General features: G+C 39.0%; 1 protein-coding gene across 1 annotated transcript in view; it reads right to left on the reverse strand.

The window, feature by feature from the left end:
- The window catches only part of Plcb1 (phospholipase C beta 1), a 248,669-nt gene that overhangs the window by 62,440 nt on the left and 163,237 nt on the right, over positions 1-22,992 (reverse strand). Inside the window, exons 26-29 of the mRNA XM_028755344.1 lie at positions 18,075-18,151; positions 17,885-17,974; positions 17,025-17,082; positions 16,379-16,465 (exon numbers count right to left, since the gene is read on the reverse strand). Coding sequence (XP_028611177.1) covers positions 16,379-16,465; positions 17,025-17,082; positions 17,885-17,974; positions 18,075-18,151 — 312 coding nt within the window. The remainder of the gene's footprint in view (positions 1-16,378; positions 16,466-17,024; positions 17,083-17,884; positions 17,975-18,074; positions 18,152-22,992) is intronic.

Below are 22,992 nucleotides of genomic sequence, written 5' to 3' on the forward strand. Positions count from 1 at the left end.
AAGAGAAACAGACAGCAGTGGACATGCCCTGTGTTTGCACCAAAGCAAGGTCAAGTGAAGACAGTGGAGAGTCTTTCTTTCCAAGCCTGGAAGAAAAGCAGTACCCAAAACCGTCTACACAGATACCTTGATCTTAGCCTTACAGACCCCTCAATGAGGAGAAAATAATTTTTTCTTTAAACTTTATTCTGTGGTATTTTGTAACAGAATCCCAGGCCATGGATACAACACAAATGAGACTGTATACAACTTCACAATGTTAACATGATGCTCATATCTAGGGCTTTTTCTAAAGCTGTCATTATTATCTTCTGTCACCTCTTCTGCCTCATATTTCAACTCAGTTCTCTGGGTCTCAATTTAAACCTTACCATCTTGGAGATGCCACCTACAGTTTTGGTTTTCCCAAGCAGCTGCTTGTTCTCTCCCCTTATGAGCAACTTTCATTGTTTGTTATTTTGGCTTGATTTGAACTTATGGTGATTCTTTTTCCTCAGCCTTCCAAGTGCTGGGGTTCTACGTTGAGCCACCACTTTTAGTTTACAATAACCTTTTTACAATGATAATTAATCATAGTGGGTATTGTTGATGCAAATCCTTTACAGGCAGATGGCCCACACATTGGAAATTAAGCATGTAGCTGATAAATAAAAAACTGCACTGACCACTCAGACACTTGTATCTTTCATCTTTTGTTAACTGAAGAAAGTCCTGTTGGACACTACACCATGGCAGACAATCATCCACTGGACACAGTCTGCCAGGCACCTTTTTATTTACCCAGTTGAAAACTCAAAGCCTGCTATGTAATAGGCATCTTTTAGTTGAATTAATGAAGGCAAACAATGGACATTGTTCACCCAACTATAGCCTCATAAAGAAATCATAGTTCCCACAGGCCAGAGACCTAAGTAAAGACACTGGACTTTTTATTATCAGTAGGTACAAAACTGAAAACAAACTATTTTCATTTTCTCCAGGATGAGAACACCAATATACATCATTAAGATATAATTATAGACTCCATCTCTCGGTGGTTAGCTTAGAGGAGCACTATCGATTCTAATTTATTTTTCTAGGCCATCGAGGCTCCATTGCTCTATCAGTGACCCTATGGACTCATTAAATCTTTCAGCATGATATTTATGCAGCTGTTTAATGAGTCCTCCAACACCTTCAATTCTCTGAATCTCATGCCTATTATTTTAGAGGTAAACGTCTGACTTTAATTAATCATATCCTTTGTGGACTCAAAGGAGATCACAGAAAGGTTACAGAACTTTCTGGTGGTGAAAGGATTCTTTGTTTCCACATTTAAAGATTGTCAAAGACACACACACTGCAGCCCTTAGAGGTCCCATTAAGTGTTTAGACATCCAAACTGTCAGAGAAATTCCTTTATTTCTTACTTAAATCTTTCTAAATGTAACCCAACGCACTTGCTTTGCCTCTGTTGACAGAGAAAAAAGAGCAGGGTAAGGGGTCATACACTCTAGAGAAACTCATTCCTGCTGTGTGAGTGATGCTTATATACAATCTAGAAAGAGATGGCTCTTTTTCAAGATGGTATTCAGCTTTCCAGTATTCCTGGGGGGGGAGGGGAAACTAAGGAATAATAAATGTAACTTCAAAGCATATATGAAAGCCAATTGCTTAACAAATAAAACTAGGCCCATAGCAAAGCCTACATACTATCCTTTCATATACATTAGCCCTTTGTACACATTAGCTCCTAGTAGTACTCACTAGCCCCTTACATACATTAGCTCCGGGTATATACTAGCCCCTTTCTAGGATACGTCAAAAGAAAGCTTAATTAACAAGGATGCTTATAGAGTGCCAGGGATGCAGCAGATTTTATCAAGGAGAAAGTGAGACGCCCAGGGAGCCAAATCCATTTAGTCTCTGGTTTGAAGTCAGCACCTACATACATATGCTAAAGGTGAGTAGAGGTGGGAGAGGGGGGAGGATGGTCACTAACCCTCTCACACCACAGCTTCCTCACGTATACAGCACAGAGAACAAGAAGACAGCCCAAGTGACATGGTCAGAAGGTCTTGATAACAGTGTATGCTGGATAAATGTAATCATTAGGATACAATTTAATACATTTTTACTGCTGGTAGCTGACTTTTAATACGCCAAATCATGGAGAAGCTGTGTGTTCTATTCTTTGGTGTTCCCTGCTAGCAACATCTAGAACACAGCAGGCACTTAATAAATACTTGCCATTGACATGAATTTTCCCCAGGTAATGTCTTCAGTATTTTGGGGAATGAGTCATTTAATAGATCTTTAACTTTTTAAGAGGTTCATTTTATTTGAATTATGTTGATTATGATTATATGTGAGTGCTATGCCTTTGGAGTCCAGAAGAAAATGCCAGATTCTTTGGAGGTAGTGTTCAAGACATTTGTGAGCTGCTTGACATCATGGGTGCTAGGAACTGACCTTAGGTCCTCTGTAAGAGCAGTGAGCTTTCTTAACTGCTGAGCCATCTCTCTAGATGTCCCTAGGCTCTTATCTAATGATGAATGCCCACACAAAAGGAGCAAGCACTTTACTTAGAATTTTGCTCAACAGTTATTTTTCACTATTAAAAAGAGACGTTACAATGATTACTAGAAGTCTGGTCTATCTGTTCATCTCCACCTATTGATCTCCAGCTAATAACTGGAAGTATACTTTTTTATCAATGATGAAAGTGTGCACTCACAATTTTAAAAACATGAACTTCAGCTAGTGCATACAGGTACTCCTGGGAAGCACCTTCTTCATATCACAAGCTGTGTGTACTACTAGCTTTAATTAATTTGCTCATTTTCAAGCTGGCATGTAGAAATAGAAGTATTTAGTGAAAAATAAGAAACATTTTTGGAAAATTAAAATTGGAACAAAAAATTGACTTTTTATATACTGTTATATAAGAATGATTTGTATTTTTTTAACTATAAAATACTATAATTAGTTTTTTTTTTCTGGTTTAGCAGTGAGACCTATTTTTCATAAGAAGTGTGAGGTTGGTTTATTTTTACATCACCTTTGTCTCTGAGCAGCTAAAGGGAGCAAACTAGCAATGTGATTAAAGATTTTTTTTGGAAGTCCAGGTATTATGGGAGTAATCTTTTAACAGATAAATCATGTTGGCTCTCTGTTTATTTGGTTAGTTGTTTTGTTGCTGTGTGCCAAGCAGGAAGGTCAGTTGTTATTCTGAAGGGAAAGAAGTTGTAAATGAGGCCACCAGAAGCTGAATGGAATACTAGGACAGAACATAGCATGCACAGCCCCTATGCATTTGCTTTGAAAATACAGCTCAAGTCCTGTATTTTTAGGGTCACTGTCATTTGTAACTCTTGAGAGAATCCAGACTTTCATTCATCACATAAAATGACTCACAATGGTTCTCAAAATAAAACTCTTTCATGGAAAGAAATAAACCACCAGTCAGCAACAAACCCACAAGAAAGAAGCCTTAACATTCAGATCCAAATGAGGAGGGTGTTTCTGAGTTCCCCTTGGGGGTGCTTGTACAAGATGGAAATCTGAGTATGCCAGATTTCCTCTTCCTCAGGAATGAGCTCTATCCCTGGGTCATGTTGGTACAATCACTGATGAGAAGCTGTGGTCAAAATCAGGACCAGGCTCTGACTTTGCCCTCAAATGCCCTCTGTCTCTCTCTGTATCTCTGTTTCTGTCTGTCATCTCTGTCTCTGTGTTTGTCTGTCTATCTCTCTCTCTTTCTCCCTCCCTTTATCCTTCCCTATCACTCATCAAGAGAAAATAATGATATCAAAGGGTCAAGCTCATGATTAGATAAGAACAAAATTCAAGTTTACAGGCAGCCTACAGCTTTGACTGTATGCTTAAAACAGGATGTAGGAATGTTCTAAAACTCTGGCAGTCGCATCTTCGGCACAGAAATTGAGGGTAATCTGGTTAGAAAGGCAGATTAGTCTATCCAACTAGATCTCTTGGATCAGGATATGTGCTTAACAGGATACTCAATTAATTCACAGGCCTATTAAGATTTGGTCAGCACGGAGTCATAACAACTGTCAAGGACAGGGTGCAGGGACTTATCTCTGTTTGCAGTCACTCAGGAACATGTTTCTACATTACGTAGAATCACAGATCAACAGATCTTTGGAGAAAAAATGTTTCCAGTCTCATCGTAGAACTCAATTTTTGTTACATTAGAAAAGAATCTTGCTATTAAAAAAGATTATTTTATTTTAAAATATATATATATTTTTAGTTTTTAATCTATCAACTCTTTAGCACAGTACTTATATGGATTATAGTACAATATTTCAGTATAGGCACATGGCATGTTTGTATTAGGTCAAAATGACTGGTATACCCAACACATCAAACATACTGTGGTGTGTGTGTGTCTGTGTGTGTGTGTGAACACATTTAAAATCCTCTCTACTAATTATTTTGCATTATATAATTAAATATTGTTGGTCATAATTGACAAGACTATTGTGCTATTAAAAGCACAGTATTGACCTTTTTTTTTTTAATCACAAGGATGTCTCATGTCTCCTTCCAAATCCTCACCTTCTAGAATGGCACAGACCAGTTTTCAGATTAGTTTAGGAATGCAATGGATCGTCATAACACAACTGCAAGCGAAAGTCCTCCATTCAAAGTTCAAACCTGCAGTTTGTTCCAGTCTCTCACTGCTGACCCAGCATCCCTGCTGTGGGGATGAGATCTAGTGCTCTTGCTTCTATGAAGTCAGGGCTGTGTGCTGCCCTCTTAACTCTAAATGCCATGCGATAATAAAATTAACTTTGTAGAATTTTTACAAGGAACACTATGGTGCAGAATAGAATGGGTTAAGATTCCCTGAGAGACTGCTCTTGTGCTATTGGGGCAGGGGCTGTGTGGGGAAGGGGATTAGTGGAAGTCACTGGAAAATACACTCTCAGACTGGGAAGAAGAGAGGAAGAGCAAGCAAGAAAAAAAAAGCAAGATCAAAAAGGGAAGCTAATTTCATAAACAAAAGTAAATGGAAGAAAGAAGAGGAAAGAATGGGAGCTTATGTTGGTTGGAAAGAATGCAAAGATGGAGAAAGCAATACCAGAGGGGTACAGGGAAGGACAAGGAAGGTGTTCCAGATGTGCTGGAAACTCCACAGGAAACAGAAGGGGCTGAGGAGGAGGGAGGGTGAGGACCAAACAGGCAAGTCCACTCTGCCTGCACAGGGCATGGCCACACACCACCCTTCTCTCAAAAGGGCCCTCCCATCCAGTCCTACCTGGCTAGAAGGACGGTGCTCACCACTTGAGAGCTTGAGGGTTGGGGGGAGTAAAGTTGGGGGGAACAGAGGGATCCTCATGGCAACTTTCCGACAAGACTGAGGAGGAGCCTTCCCCCTGTGTGGAGAAAAAGGGAGGCTGTCATTTCTCTGTCAAGGAAATGGCTTTCTGAGTCACCTGGTGTTTCAGATTTAGGTCTGGGTGGTCCCTTGATATGCCATCTGGAGTAGCAGTTTAACACCCCTTCCTCCCTCAGCACCTGCAGGGTGGCATGGGGCCCAGCCTGCCAAAAACACAGTGGCACTGCTAATTGACTTCTTGACTTTTTCCATCATCTCCAGGGATTAGATCCTGTATGTCCCACTTCATCAAGAGTCCTGAGAAAAGATGATATTGATCGACAGCTTTTCACTGGGATGAGCCAATCCAAAGAATTGAGTTTTAACGCTCCACTTTTCGTTTGCAAAGAGAGAATATTTGCAAGTTAATTTAAATATCTCTCTACATACATAAAAAAAGAGTCAAAAATCTTTACTGGAACTCTTCAGCAGCATCCTATGTGGTAACAGGAGTCATGCTGAGACTATGATGACCCATGAATAAATTAGTATGCAAATTAATAAGCTGCTCTAGATTAAAAAAATTAATTTAAATTATTTACTGAACAGGAAGGATGCGACAGGCATTGTTCTTGGGTATTTAGAGTGCTTCGGTATCAGTAAGCACAAGTAGAGAAAATAGAAGAAGATCATGTCCCCTTGCAGCTTGTCCCCTACTGGGGAAAGACAATCGGACTTAGGAAAGAAGTCTATGACTGAATTGGCTGGCTCAAAACAATGAAGCACAGACTAGGATATAGAGGGAAAAAAGGTCAGATATGGAAGTCATTGTAGTATACAAATTTCATATTTTTTTCTCCTTTATGTGTTTGAGTGTTTTACCTCAGTGTGTATCTGGACACCATGTTTGGGCCCAGCAACCACAGAGGCTAGAAGAGTGTGCTGGGTTCTCTGGAACTGTGGTTACAAACAGCTGTGGGCCGCCATGTGTTTGCTGGGATTTAAACCTGGGTCCTCTGGAAAAGCAACAAATGAGCCCGGCAGGCTCAAATGTAAACAGAGTGATTATGCAAAGCCTCCCCAAGATCAGTGATTTGAGAGAGACTTGAAATACAGGAGAAGAGTTGTTCAATAAACACTTGAGATATGAAGAAACAGTCTACATAGCAGTCCAAGGTGGGAAGGGTATTTGTTGGGGTGCAACAAAAAGGCCAGCATGGCCTGAGCAATGGTAGATGATGCAGAAAGGAAGAAGGGATCCAGAATGAAAGGGCTGGATCTTGTAAGCCTTTATTGTAGGAGAGACAGAGGCCATGAAAAAGGCCTTGGACAGAGAAGTGATCAATTTAATGGTCGACTCTTGCTGCCAAGATAGGACTAGGCTGTGACTGTCACACAGCTGTAGGGAAACCATTTTAAAATCCAAGCGGTATGGCCATGTTGTCTTTGCCCAAGGCAGGTAGACTGAACAATTATTTGATGTCTTAATACATTACGCTCCTGTCAAATCTTAGGGTTTTCTGATTCCATCTAAATCAAAGAGTGGCAAGTGAAATGCGGTTTGACCCTTTCAGTTAGAAATTTCAAAACTTCCTTGTCGGACTCTGAGATTCAACTAATAATAGAATAAATACAGAAGCCTTGTGCTAACTGATTTTTGCTTACATAAGATGTGTGAATGGGATCCCCACGGCTGACTGGCTATTCCAATGCTTCTGAGACATAACCCAAGAAATAGAGAAAGTAACTCAGTGTTAGCCACTGTTTTCCTGTGTTCAACAGAAGTTTCTGCTGTTTTCTCAGCACAGAGTCATACATTGGCCCTTTTAGGAAAACTTTTTTTTTTCAGTCCCCACATTTTGATTTACCAAGGACTTGAAGACTCTTAAGATATACTGTCTTTGGATAAATAGTTAAACGTCTTTCTTGATTTGAATTTCACCATATTCCCTTCAAAGGTCAAAGGCTTGAGTAAAATCAAGTAATGGTTTTCAGATATCAATTATACTTTTATAGTTTGCTTTAAAGGTGTTTATGATGTATGCATTGATATTGTTAATTGTCCCATTTATCACAAAGGAGGATCTGAAAATTAGACATATACTGAGAATTTAATTTTCAGTTATTAGTAGAAAAATGTAGGCAAATCATGCACCATGTCATGAATGCAGGATAGGAAACAGAGAGAAATCCTCAAGCTTCCATCCCTGCGTATGCAGGGTTTTTGTTTGTGTGTACGACAGTGGGGACATGGAACATATCAGTAAGTTCTTGATGCTAAATTGGTGTTTACTGAGATGAGTTAGAACCATAACACAAGACCATTTACTTAGCAGGTATAGTGTATTTCCTCTGGAGTTTTTTCCTTCTGCCCAGTATAACTAACTACATATTTCCACATCACCTCATTTCTAGGAATGGAAAATCCAGAAAAAAGATAGAAAGCAAGTAAAGATTTAAACTTTAGTGAGTGAGTAGAATAGAGTCAATGCATTAGACAGAGAGTCAGAAAAAAAAAAACTATATACAAGGAAGCACAGAACAAAAAGATGAAAAAAAAATAAACCCTAAAGTTAAGGGCAAAAAGATGGCGTAAGAGTATATTTAGCATGAAAATGCATACAAGTATATGACTTGTGTAATAGAAAAATGTGCATGTACACACACATACACACACTTGCACACAGAATAAAGTTCCCGAAGTTAAGGAATACAGTGGGAAGAAGAAGCCATTGTTTGTTACCGTGGTAGCTGAGAGTACTGGCAGAACAGATAAAGTTAACTGTCTGGCCATTTCAAACACACAGATGCATTTTAGAGTTGTCTGTCTGGTCATTTCAAACACAGAGATACATTTTAGAGTTATCTGTCTGGCAACTTTAAACACACAGGCACATTATAGAGTTATCTGTCTGGACATTTCAAACACACAGATACATTACAGAGTTATTTGTCTGGCTACTTCAAACTCACAGATACATTAGACAGTTATCTATCTGGCCATTTCAAACACAGAACCATTAGAGTTATCTGTCTGGCCATTTTGAACACACAGATACATTACAGAGTTATTTTTCAGGCCATTTCAATTACACAAATACATTAAAGTTATCTGTCTTACCACTTCAAACACACAGATACATTATAGAATTATCTGTCTGACCACTTCAAACACACAGATACATTATAGAGTTATCTGTCTGACCACTTCAAACACACAGATACATTATAGAGTTATCTGTCTGACCTCTTTAAACACACAGATACATTATAGAGTTATCTGTCTGACCACTTCAAACACACAGATACATTATAGAGTTATCTGTCTGGCCATTTTAAACACATAGATACATTATAGAAACAGCGTATAAGAAACAACCCCTCCCCCAAAACAACAAAAATTATAAATGAGGGAATAAATAGAAATTATGTCAAAAAAGAACTACACTAACACCAACAGATGCAGGAAGGGAGCAGAATTTTATCCCCAATAAGCTACCAGACAGTAGCTGCCAACATAAAGTTCTATACCCAGTGAAAGTATCATTGTAGAGGGAAGACGGTGTGGATTTTTGTCCACATTTTAAAGATTTATTTATTTATTTATTTATTTATTTATTTATTTTTATATGAGCCCATTGTGGCTGTCTTCAGACACATCTGAAGAGGGAATCAGATCCCATTACAGATAATGGTAAGCTGGGAATTGAACTCAGGACGTCTGGAAGAGCAGTCACTGCTGAGCCATCTCTCTAGCACCTTTGTCCACATTTTGAAATAAAGAATTTTCAGAAAGGAAGGCTGTGAGTGTTTGATAAACTGAATGAACACCAACAGCACAGCATGTCTTATGAGCTTAAAAGTCCTTATGGACATCTTATGTCATTACCCTTTTCAGTGTCTTCAGTAAGGACATCTAAAAACAGGGGACACAGTGTAAAATTAGATAGACATTTCATTAGAGTCTTTGTTCTCACCAAAGGAACCTCTTTCTGAGTGCCAATGGGCTGTATGACAATGCTGGTTGGTAGTTTTACTGTATTTTAGAGTATTGGCCAGCGATTTTGAGAACTTTTTTTAAATTAAAATTTGTTCTAAGTTTAAAAAGTCTTTATAATCACAACAGGTCTCAAAAATAAGTTGAGATTGGACAACAGGAAATGAAAGTGGTCCCAAATTCCCTTGTATCTCCTGAAGGAAAGTAAACGTGTTTCAGTTTTCTGTTCAAGAAAATGAAGACTAAGGAAAATAGAGAATATTTTCCTTTTAAGAAGATAATTCTCTGTATAGGTAAAAATGAAAAACAACCTCATATAGAACAGATAAAAACCAACCTACTGTGTGGGTTAATCTGACGAGTGAAGCGTGGCCCAAAGGTTGCTGTCTCCCACTTGGGAATTTTCGTTCTCTCACGAGGAGTTGTAATTAATACTGGCAGGGAAGATGCATTCATGTCCACCAAATAGCAAAGATTAGAGGAGGTACAAAGAAATCAGTAGAAGAAAGGTCTAACTTTAGATCCTCAAGATAAGCCTTTCCACGAGAATACCAGCGCAAATGTCAGCTGCATCCAGGGCTACATCTCAAAGCCCATCAGTGGTAACTTCATCCCAGAGATGAATCACTCACCCTGCCGCAAAAACAGCAGGGAAGAAACAGGGAAAGATCTGTCTATAGTCCTCTGGTTGAGAAAAGAGGAGGGGCTGGGAAGGAAGGGAGGGGCAGCAGCTACATGATTAAATGTTTTTCAGAAATAAATAAAAGTGTCCTAAGGCTTCCTGGAATTCTTTCTCGATGATGAGCTAAATTAAAACAGAAAACCTATGACCTAAGAAATACCAAAGACAAATTAAGTGTCAGACTAAAAAAAAAAAAAAAAAAAAAAAAAAAAACCAAAAAATTAAAAATTTATTGACTGTTTTTTTTTTTTTTGAGGTCAGGCAGACAGTTCATTAAAAAAAGTCCTGTCAAATGACAATTCCTGTAACAAGAGCCGTTAGCCACAGAGTGATCAATATACATTGGGATATCTGCAATGGATTGAGGACAACGTGTTAAAATAATCCTCTTTCAAATATTCAGGATAAGAGCAGAAGTTCCTTTGTACCATCATAACTTGTAGTTGTTCAAGCCCACACTGGCCGTGGCTGCTCGGTATTGGCACTGAGCTTTTGAAACACTTCCAACGTGTTTTGTATACATTAATTCTTTCTTATTGGCTTGGCAAACTCAGGTATAGAAATCCCGAGGAAACCAATTATGTCACCGAGTTGGAAGCCTGGACAGTGTTCTTGCAAGCATCATCTGGATTCTGTGGTTGAAGTTTGCAAAAATATGCATCTTAGACGCGATTGAAGACATGCATTTAAGGGCTCAGTGAAGCAGTTGACTGCCAGGGTACACGTATCTGAATATTTCTCTGGAACTGAGAATTCTGTTGAAAAGGAACTGAATGTCTATTAAGAATGTCTATTGTTTGTAACTTAATAAGTCTCAGTGGGACTCTCAATGGGCAACTTGATCTCTTGTCAAATCAAGGGTCAAAATATTTACTTCTTGTGTAAATTGCCTCTGAGGATCATATTTATTTATTTAGTTTTTTTGCAATGCTCTCAGAAGTTACATGACAATAGAATAGACACAGTGTGCTCGTTTACAATGGAGACAAAGAATGGATTCTACCTATCACAGGGTTCTGCTGCCTGTTGCAACTTGAGGCGCTCCAAATTAAGCTTTCACACTGGGGCCATCATCTGTTCCCCATCAAGTAGGGACCTTGAAGACTGAAGATGCTGGTTCTGATGAACCATATTCTCCTTTGAGTGTTCTATTGCAGGTTAGTAAGAACAAGGAGGACTCGGAGGTTCACCAGGAGCCTGAGTTTGCTGCCAAGTGAAGGCTCCACAAAGCTCTATTTTGCATGAACACTTCAAGGCTATTTATTCTCTATTGGGCCAGTAAAATAGCCACTGAAGTAGTGTTGGCGTTCACCAACTGTTGGTTCGAATTTCTTTCTTATGTTAAACTTTTTAAGTCTTCTTTTATTTTTAACAGACAAAACTTTGTTTATCAACAAGGAAGAAAGTTATACAGATAAGTCTAGAATTCAGAATATCTCAAATAGTAGATAAGGGAAAAGAGTGCTCTAAAAAGAGCTTTCTCCAAGTTAGGGCCATGAGAGTGGACGCCAGCATGTGCTTAGAGCACATAAATGAAGCAGATGAAGAAGGTGAATTATTATATTCGATAATATGCTGAATGGCACTGGAGAAAGAGGAGAGATGCTATATAGTGGTATTTTTGCTATAAGCAAATGATTGTGCATCATCAGGTTCTACTAGAATATTTTCCTGCTCTCCTTTTTGAGAAAGACTATTATATTCCAGAACTAACAGTGATGTTTGGGCATGTTTTTATGTGAAGGTTGCCGGCTATATAGTCAGCTCCAGTTGTTTGTCAAAAACTCAGAATAGTTCATACATTTCTAGATGTCATAAAACCAGTCTGTCTTGCCATCCTTCTTACAGAATGGAACTGACTTGATAAACCTGCTTCATAGCTACTATTGATGGTTTTTATTTCCCTGAGTTTTTCCTCTTTACTTTTGTTTCTGCCCTGATTAATTTTGGTCATATCAACATCAAGCTCTGAAGACCTTCCGGTACCACGTTGAAGAGGGATGATTTCACAGGCAGTGTTAATCTATTTCTGGACCACACCCACAGTTAGATACAGTCAGAGGCACATTGCAGTCTGCTCACTCATCCTGGCCTTTCCTAACCTACACTTGCTGTCCTGTGTTTCAGTGTCTACATTCGTATTCCACACTCGATCTTGCCATTTCCCTCCACTGATTATCACTGCTGCTTGCAAGTCTAGACCTGAAGTGTTCCCCAGAAGCCCAGGAATAAACCCTTGGTCTATGGTACCAGTGCTATAAGGAGTTCAAGAAACCTTTAGTAATGAGGCCTGGCTAGGCATGGTACCTTACATACCTTTCATCAGTAATGAGTAGGCAGAAGCAGGAGGACCACCATGATATTAAGATGCTGTAAGCTGCATAATAACTGTCTCAATTTATTTATTTATTTATTTACATTTTTAAGTGAATTCAGTGGGAAGAAATGAGCTTAGTGAGAATTTGCCTTTGAAGAGAACATTGGGACTCTGATCTATTTTTTCTGTTTCTGATTTCTGGCTGCCAAGCATGAACATGATTCCTCCACCATGTGCTATCTCTATGACCTGGTGTGCTATGATAGATAAGCCCAGTGCAATAGGGCCAAACAACAGGGACTAATATGTCTGAGCTTATGAGCTGAAACAAACCTTTTCTCTTTTTTAAGTTAATTATTTCAGATATTGTGTCACAGTGGCAGAAAGCTTTTGTTATCAATGTTTTCTCATTTGCTATATATTTTACAATATTACCACATGTAATCTTTTCTTTTTTTCTTTTTTTTTTTTGCTTTTGTTTTGTTTTTTTGGAGACAGGGTCTTATATAAACAGCTTCAAGCCTGATACATTGCGAAGGATGACCTATAAAACTCCTGATCCTCCTGCTTCCTCCTGCCAAGTGCTGGGATTATAGATGTGAGCTACCATGGCTGGCTTCACATGTGCTTTCTTATTTTATTATCAAAGCAATGGCTCTGAAAACACAGTTTTAAGCTCAAAAGAACACACTTCAACAAATGATTTAGCTTGACATGAAACCAACAGTTTCCAAGGGCTTCCTTCAAATCCGCTTACAACAAGATGGCCCTAAGAACATCACCACAAATGAAGGAGCAAATTTATCACGGTACGTAGTTACACTAAGGAATGAAGACAAGAGAATGACTTAGAACTCCCAGGATCCTTTTTAAGGAGCTAAGAAAGAAGGAACAAAAGCTGCTAAATACTCAGTTGTATTATAAACTGCTCACCACCCCCCATTACTATTTATTCACTATTCAATGAGAGACATGAATTTCGTTTAGGTTTTTGATAACTGTAAAACCAAGAAGCTGAACTCCTCCAAGAAGCTGAACTCCTCCCGCCTCTGTGAATGCCTTAGGCATTATCTTGGGATTTGTTTGGGAACTAGGATGTTGTTCCATTATAGAATTGTAGCAGAAAAATCTATTTTGTGGGGGTAGGGTGGTGAGAGGCCGTTCTGAAAGATTTCCATCAATCCTATGAAGAAAATAATCTTTTCCATTCTGGTTTTGAATGGTACTACATAGGTGATATTGCAGGGGGGCTTGGGAGCCATCTTTCACTGACTTTAAAACCAGGGGACAGCAAGCAACAACCATGAAATTCTAAAAATGCTGAATCTCAGTGAGATTGCTGAGTCTCTAAACTAGCTCCCCAACTCTAGAACTGACCATTCCATTCCTAGAAATGGCCAGCTATCTCAAGAAATGGCTAGTCATCCTCAGAACTGGCTGCTCGCTTGATGTGCTTTGAATGAGAAATGTCTCCTTTAGGTTCATGTATTTGAACACTTGATCCCAGCAGGTAACACTGTTAGGTAGATTATGGAACTTTTAGGACATAGAGCCTTGCTAGTGGAGGGACTTCACTGGAGGTCACCTTTCAGGGCATATCACTTCACACTTTCTGTTCTCTCTTTCTCTGCTTCCTGCCTATGGGTAGAGATATACTCATCCAGTTTCCTGCTCCAGCAACCTGTTCCCCTGTCTCCCTTGCCATTACATACTCTCTCCCGCATTTCTCTTTTTCTGCAATGGTAAACCAAAATAAACCTTTCCATGGGTTGCCTTTCGTCATGGTGTTTTATCACAACAGAAAAACAACTAATGCAGCATCTACTATATGCCTGGAACTTTCCCCCACCCCTGGAATTATGACCCAACTCAAACCGTAGTAATGTCATTTATCAAGTTGACACTGTTTAAGACGATTATTTATTTAGTTTGCTAGAAATATTGCCTTGCTATATAGTCTAGGTGAGCCATGAGCGCTCAGTTTTCCAGCCTTCATTTCCGAAGATAATGGGATTATCTATGCATTCAAGCATGCCCAGCAGGTTGAGATTGATTTTCTGTACAACGGTACTCTGGCAGATAGATTGCCAAAAGTTAAGAGCCATTTTAATGTTTGTTGTATACAGTGAAGAAGTTCTAAGGTACTTCAAAAGGAACTAACTTAATTTGAATAAATGAACATATAACATCTATGAATTACTTAAAGTAAATTGTGTAACTTTAAAATATATGCATTACATTTTGTCTATGGCTAAAACATTTACAGTGTTGAACACACACATAAATAAGAAGCAAAACAAAACTGAAAGTATCATTAGTTGTAACTAACGGTTCTCAGAGGTTTAAAACTGGCTATGACACTAACTTTAAACAAACTTTATTATACCAGAATACAAAATGATGACAAATTCAACTTCAGATGCCAAACTTGAAACTGTATGGATTTGAGTATGTATAGTTCTAACTATTTAATATTTTTCTTGATTTTTAGTCCAATCTGAATCTATTATTTAAGTCTATTATTTATATTTGAATAATTAAATGAGATTGATTCTGAAAATAAAATACAGTACCCCCTCCCCTAATACACTCTGAAGCCACAAAATGCCAAAGCTCACCTGTCCCTGAATGTCCTCAGGCTCAAGGACTCGTTGATATTATCACTCTTGTGGTTTGGACCCATTACTAGGTAAAAGAGGTCTCAGACCTTATGACAGAGAGGACCACTGTGTGGCCATGCTGTACACAGGGCCAGTGCACATCCAGAGTAGCTGAAACATTGGTTCAAGTGTTCCATCAGCTACTTAGAAAGTCATACATTTTAGGACTTCATGGATTGTTCACCCGATGAATTACACTTAACATTTTTAGGTCATGAGTGACTGTGGGCAACTCAATTCAAGGAAAGGGGATTTCCTTTTCTTGTGTGGCAATTTCTAACGTTATACTAAAATGCATCCCATTGTAATAGCATAAGAGGACTGAGAAGCTGGCTAAGAATATCTGAATTGTGTATTTAAAGGAGAAACTTAAGAATTAACAATGTACAAAGTAACCATTGATTCTTACTAAGCCTAAACTCTTTAGGAATAACAAATATTAAGTAAATCTCATATATAGCAAACAGGAAGGCTAAAGAACATAAGCAACTGTGAAATATACCTAGAGCAAGCCACAAGGAATCTTTCTGAAGCTGACCTTGGAACGCTACATACAAATAAATAAACCTAGCATTTGAGTTTTGTAGACTCAATAAACACTCAGGTGGAATGGTAGTACTTTCAAGAATATGCATTTTTCAACTATAGCTAAAAAAGCAGGGAGGCCTAGAAAGCCCATTTTGTTTTAAGAGACAGAAAAACATTCAGCAATGAATCAAAATGGATAGACTATCCTAGAACGGTGATGCTGTTGGCTAATCTGCAAGTATTTGATTTACAGATAGGTTTTTCAATTAAATGTCCATAGATAATTTATTTCAACAAGCCACAAGTACAACTTGCTTTGATTTGTTGTTTTGGATTGGACTCAGGACTCTGTACATGCTGATCACTCTCAGTACCACTGAGCTACACTCTGTGCTGCAATATGATTTTAAAGGAAAGCACTGATCAGCTGTTGGTATGGAGGCAAAGGGATTCGATTTTTTTTTCCCCTCTTGTTTTTATGGAAGATTTTGTTGGGTCAAGAGCAGGGTGATTTTGGTGAAGACTGTCCTCTGCTGGGCAAATTCTGGTGTTACAGCATTACAAGGTGAAGTTGGTTGGTTCAATTAAAAATACACTTGCCTAAGCCACGCATCAAACTAGCTGAACCCAAATCTGTGCAGAGGGTTCTCTGCCCTCATACCTTTTAGACAGATGCTGCTGCTGATGAGTGCTTGCAGAATATTGCTGTATTTTTGCTATCACCGAAAACGATGAGTTTCACACTCAAGGAATGAACTGAGATGTTGAGTGAGGTACTTATGAAAACCAGGAGATTTTTACTTTTACTGAATAGAAAGCAAATGCGCCAAGTGTGCCTAGACATCCTGGACTTTTCAGCTCAATTTACCTTGGGCTTCTCATCGAGGATCTGCTGGCGGATCTCCTTGTGTTTTTCCACAAGTTTTTCTTGTCTTTTACTTTGTGCTTCCTCTAACTGAAAGAAAGTTCCAAAAGAAAAAGTCATTTTAGGGGAAAAAAAGTTTTCTGCATGTTACAAGAAACAAAACCCAAAGATTTTCAGATCTGTGGTATCAATTATTTAGCACTCTGGGCCAAAACTGGCCTTTCTTCCCAGGTGATAAGATCATAGGACAGGGTGGAGTGGTGACTGATGAACATATATTTTTGAAAATCTTTGAAAATGTCTATAACACAAATTTTTAAGAAGCTTAAGGACTGATCTAGATCTGGTCATAAACTCTATCACTGATAACAGTGAAGGGATCTTTTGGGAACCATTTTTTGTGTCATTTTTTTGGAGTTCCTGACTTAGGCAGTAATTCTGCCCCATCCATTTTTGTAGATCTTTTATTTAGCTCTTTTATATTACAGTTTGCAGTAGTCAGAACAAGTACACCCTTATAGAGCATCACAGAACAGCTGGATGCTGGTGGCAAGTAAGTACAAGGAGGCACTGCTCTCCTCCTCGAAGTTCACAATGAGGTTGACAACTGTTTGTGTGGCATTTGCAAAGGAAGGGGGAGCAGACATACCCTCTTGATGTACTGTACCACCTCCTGGATGTACGATCGGATCATCTCTGTCTTCTCCCTACATGGATGTAAGGCACAGATCATTATACCAACCTATCTGGAACTCTAGAAGTCTATGCTTTTATTATCTATTTTTCTATAGCAGTTGAAAGAAAGGTCAAACCTCTGTGTGTTTGTGTGTGTGTGTGTGTGTGTGTGTGTTTGGGGGTATCAGGGGCCATGCCTCTCTCTAAGCACAGGCTCTGTTTTTATTAGATGCTCCCAAGGTTGTTTAACAACTTGAGAAATGAGTATTTAGTCATTTCCCAAAGAGATCACTTTCCTTTTTTCTAAAAGGCCCAGAGCGCCGTTGTTTGAGAGCTCACTGTAAAAACTATACATAGGAGACTGTAGTGGTTCAAATGAGAATGGCCATCATGGGTTCATATGTTTGAATGTGTAGTAACCAGGAAGTGGAACTCTTTGATAGAGTTAGGATTAGGAGGTGTGTTGTCATTGGAGCAAGGTTGTCACTGAGGGTGGGCTCTGAAGTTTCAAAAGCCCAAATTTGCCTTGCCCTTAATTAGGATATAGCTTTCAGCTATTGTGCCAGCAACTTGAGTGCCCATGCTCCCACCTTAATGATAATGGACTAACCCTATAAAACTGTAAGCAAGCCCACAATGAAATTCTTCCTTTTGTATGAGTTGCCTTGGTCATATTGTCTCTTCACAGGAATAAAACAGTGACTAAGGTAGGAATCATGTGAAAGATTAATTCAAGGAGAGTGTTTACTAAGGGGCCTTTGGTTAAGACACTGGTTTTCTGACAGGGAGCACCTGAGCCTTGTTCCAGTTAGGGAGGAGCTGCTTTCTACTCACTCTTCCATCTGGCTTTTGTCTTTGGACTTGGCTTCTGTTATCTTCTCCTGCCTCTTCTTATCCATTTTCTTCTTTAATTCCTTCTTCTCTCTGAATTTACAATGAGGGGGAGAATCAGACAAATTGAATAGCAAGCAGCATTTCAAACATTCATGTCTATTCAGACCAAATGTGAAGGGATGGGTCTTACTTCTCACAGATTTCCTTCAGCTTCTTTAACTGATTGTTCTGACACTCTTCGGCAACATCTGTCAACTTCTGAATCAGCTGGGGGAAGAAAATGGCAGTTTGGTGTTTTCTGTGATCACAGGCTCCTGTCCGTGCCCTTCCCACCCCAAACACCAGCATGTGTATTTAAGACAATCTGCAGTGGAGGCTGGGCTGTTGTTAGAATCATTAAAATCTGACTTTGACAATGATGGTGTGATTTTAAAGTATCACATGATCTGTTTGTTGTTCTGCAAGATGAAAGCCCTCTGAGTTTCTCTTTTAATTGAATCAAACTCACTAGATTGTTATTCCAGTTCCTGCAGCTTGGTTCAGTCAGTGCAAACACAGCTAACAGTGTGGAGCTGGTTCTTACCTCTACTCTGTAACACAATAAAAGTATTATTTGGGGGCTAGGGATATAGACTAGTGGTGATAAGCTTCAAAGGTATTAATTGGGCCAAGGTCTGTCTTTTCTGAACCAGTATTTTCTTGATTACAAATCATACCATGGGTACCTTTATCTCTAGTAGGTAGTGTCAAGCTTAAATAAAATAATAAGTAAGTTATAGTCAGCAGTGAAGAATTCTTGGTTTCAGGGTATATTTTGTTGCTATTGTTGACTTGCTTTGAGATTAACATCAGTTACCCATCTCAGAAAATGATGTAATAACTTTGTGAGGTAGTTTCAGTTGACACAAAGAAAATCAGGAGTGCTTTTCTGTGCTGTTATTAAGACTTGGGTTCTGAGAATGTAATAACCATATCACTTTACATCTAGTTCTTCTCAAATCAAGACTCAAGATATAACTGTATCCTTGGATTGTCAGCACTCTCATGGCTCCTAACATTCAGAACACACCTAATGAATGTCAACTACTTGAGAGTAAAATTTCATGCCAATCAACCCTCACTCTCCATTCCACACCGAAAGTCTGTGGAACCTCAGGTAGCTGTAGCAACAGACCTCAGCCCTTCCACTGGAGCACAAAATATATGGCCTGTACTTTCCTTGATATGCCCCACTACTATTTTCAAAGTGTAGATTTTCTTCCCCCAAACATACAGAATACGACAAGTTAACTAGTCTAATGTATGTAATACCTATCAAAGTAACAAGGCAGCCATCCCTCAAGATCCATGGAAGAATGGTCCTAGGCTAAATGATATTGCACCTGCCATAATATTCACATACTCTTCTTATGTACTTTAAACCATCTTCAGACTATTTATAATATCTAGAACATTCTAAATGCTGTGTAATAAACTCAGGCAGGCTCTACAATCTGGAATCATCATCTCTGTATGATGCTACTATCCCTCATAGTCTCAAAAGTTGTTTCAAAGCCCTTCAAGAGGCTGGATAGATGGCTCCAGAGGTAGAACCCTTGTTCTGCTAGCATAAGGACCTGGGTTCTAATCTCCAGCACCCATATAAAAAAACAGGCATGGCCGTTCCTGTGTGTAACCCCAGTGTTAATTTCAGAGGCTCAGAGCAATCTATTTTCACTTATGATAAACATGCAAGTCACAGCATTTGTATGTAAATAGCTATCAAGGAGGATGTGGGCTACAGAATGCCCATTTCATCATTCAGCACAGCTGCCATAGTTGAAGAAATCATGTGAGCAGTGCCAGGAGTCAAATTGTCCAAAAATGCTGTTGTCCCCGCCCCTAAGGAATCACAGAAGGCCTTTACTCTGACCCAGGGTGTCACCTCACTACTGCATTCCTTCCCTCAGAGGACCTGTCTCCTGTTCCATTTGTCCCACATGCACCACAGAAATTATTCAGAGATTCTCCACTTTGCTCTATCAGATTCACTTGGGGAGACATCTTAAGAATGCAGATTGCAAGGCCTTGTTCCCAGGCTTATGGAGTGGTGAATGACTATTTCCATAACCCTGTCTGGAAATGTGGGTGCTTAAGTGGTCCCGGGGTACCTCGATCCTGTTACTTATGTGTCCTGTGATGAGCAGCTTCAGCATGCTAAAGACTAACATTAGAAATGAAAACTCCCAGGCCTTCTCCTAAACCAAGAATTCAGAATCTGTAATCCTAGAATCAAGATGCGCCTTGGAATTTGAGGAGCCCTGTCTAGATTATTGAGGAAGATGCTGACACCAATAAAGAAGCCATTTCAGTTTGTGTGGTCTCTGTCTCAGGATCTTTGGAACTTTGTATTTTCTTCACTACTCCAAATGGAGTGCCCTCATCTCTGTAACCAGGGTGGTTTAGACAGCTTGAGAAACACACACACACAGAATTCCTGACAGACCATATACCATATAGTAGGTTCTTCATTTAGTTGGTTTGCTTTTTCCCCAGTAAATTAAGTTTCGTTACTTCCCTTCATGTCTTTTCTACTTGTGGAGGGATCTGAAAAAAGCATTCCCTGTTTTTCTCAGAAATGTCCTGTCTCATGGGATAAACTCCCTCTGTGCAAAACCACATCTTTATCTCTGCTCCCAGAACCATGCACTCTTGTCCTTGCCTAATAACCCTAACTGTGGATTCTCCTCCCTTCCCTACCTCAGCATCTGGATAAGCAAGCAGAGGCTTCCTCTGTTCCTGAAAACACGGCTTTTCCTTTTAGCAGGCATCTTTCTTCAACTCAAAGGCATGCGAGGCTTTTTTCCTACCCTCTTGGGTAGTTTTATCATTCACTGAATCACAGACATCTGTAAATTTTTCTACATGGCACAGATTTCTGGGAACACGAACCCTGGTGTACATATCTACAAACTTGCAGTCTATTGTGCAAGCATTTCTTCCCTGTCTGCAGTCTCACATTGGTTTTTCTACTCCAGCCCAGAGATTTTCCCTTCTTATGTCTCCAAGACTTAGCTGGCCCTGTCCCCAGATAGATCTCAACTTGTAGATTCTCTTTCAACATTGGCATTCATCATACTTCAATAAACAAGACAATAGTTAGCTTCTAGAACTGTCTGCACACAGTGTGCACACTTTTCCCCACATTAGTCCATCCTGTCAGTGACAGTCTTATGTGAACAGGACATAACACAAATAAAAATCACTTTCATGGTTGTAGGTTTCCTTGGATTGTGCTATTATAGCTCAACAACTCTTATTCCTATCTGAAGTCTGTATAATTAAGCTGTTTGTATCTGTTTTTATTCAGGTAGCAGCATGAGCACCATTACAAGTCTGTTAGTAGTATCTGTAAAGGACATGATATACGTGCACACACACTGGGTTTCTTTCTTACCTCACCAAGATAAGGCATGGGGCCATTCTGTGCTTTCTCACACAGCACTATTTCTATGGAAAGGGCTTGCTCTGATTTCTGGCTTATGTTTGGTTCCCATGGGAACTGTTGTATTCTTCACCCTCCATTCTTTGGCCAAAGTCATTGATCCAGGAGATCACTGTTCTAATCATAGCTTGACCTCTGGTCACAGAAGGTAACAAGGATAGCCAACCATGACCCTTGCCAAGCTCTTCCCTAAGATTCACCTACAGGTCAATGGAGAAAGAAGTGAAAACCTGTCTTGTTTTCCATTTGAATAAGAGTAATGCTAAGACTAGAGGGGAACATCAGCGAGGGGGAGGTGGTAGTAATCACGTGAGGGCTATGGGAAGTTTCTGGATAGGCTTCCTGGATAGGCTGTTTCTGGATCCATCTCTGTTAATTCCCTTCTTTACATTTCCACAGTACATTTTTTTTATTTAAATAACCAACATGATTCTATCATGGTTATTATTTTTTGTATACATAATTGCTCAAGTTAGTCCAGTATAAGTTTCTAACTTCTAACTTGTAACTTGCAATCTGGAGAAACTTGACAAAAACAATAACAAGAACACAAAATAAAAAAAAAAAGAAAAAAAACCCCAAAAAACAAAAAACAAAACCCAATCAACCAACCAACCAATGAACCAACCCAACCAACCAACCAAACAAACAAACAACCAAGCAAACAAACAAACAACAAAAACAAAAAACAAAACAAAAAACTAAAAATGTCTCTATTGCTTCCCAAATAAGGTGAAGAAACTTGAGTTTTGGTTCAAAGTGTTCACTGTATGAGATATGAACACGGGATCCAGAAGAATGGTTTCATAATAATGGAAGCACTTTTAACAAACCTAAGAGACGAGGAGAATAACTTTTGGAGTTAAGTGTTAGCTACAAGCTTCTTCAGGGACAATTAAAGTAACAACTGAATAAAGATTTAGAGTTCCTAGGAAATGAACCAAGATTCCATATGGTAATCTGGAATTCTACACAAGATGTTTAATTTTAACTGTTGTTATAATTTCTTTTTTTCCTCAAACAGACACATCTTTTTTCTTTGTTTACTATTCATGGCAATTCCCTAGATAAATGTTCAAACAATTTAACGAATCAAAAACCCAAACCAAACCAAACAAACAGAAATCCTAACGCCCTAGAGACTAGAATTTTACGTTTGTTTTTAATGCTGAACTAAATTTCAATTGGCTTAGTCACTGGAGGAAGTAATTTTTTTCCACATGAGTATAATTCCATGATGGTAAGTCAAAGAGGATACAAAATGTGTGGACAGAAATTTGCAGTCTCTTCTGAGCAGGATGACTCTGGGAGATAGATGCCCAATGTTAAATTGGCTTACATATAGTTCCCCTTCTTTGTCACTCTCATTAGTTCCTGGTAAGTGTCAAAGTCCTTCTAGGGAGTTTTCACTATGAACAGTTCAACTTCTATAAAGAAGATATTTACAATGAATGTTAATTATGTCATGATCCAAAGACCAAACACAATACTGAGAGTTTAAAAACATGGTAGATGTTTACTCTGGGGAGTCTTGACCACTGAAGTTGAAAGATCTTCACTCCTGTATCCAGAACATCTATGGTATCACAGACAGTCTGTGAGCCAAAGGGGAGCCTTGTTCACA

Source organism: Grammomys surdaster, unplaced genomic scaffold (assembly GCF_004785775.1).
Source record: "Grammomys surdaster isolate TR1022 unplaced genomic scaffold, NIH_TR_1.0 129, whole genome shotgun sequence".
Classification (NCBI taxonomy): Eukaryota; Metazoa; Chordata; class Mammalia; order Rodentia; family Muridae; genus Grammomys; species Grammomys surdaster.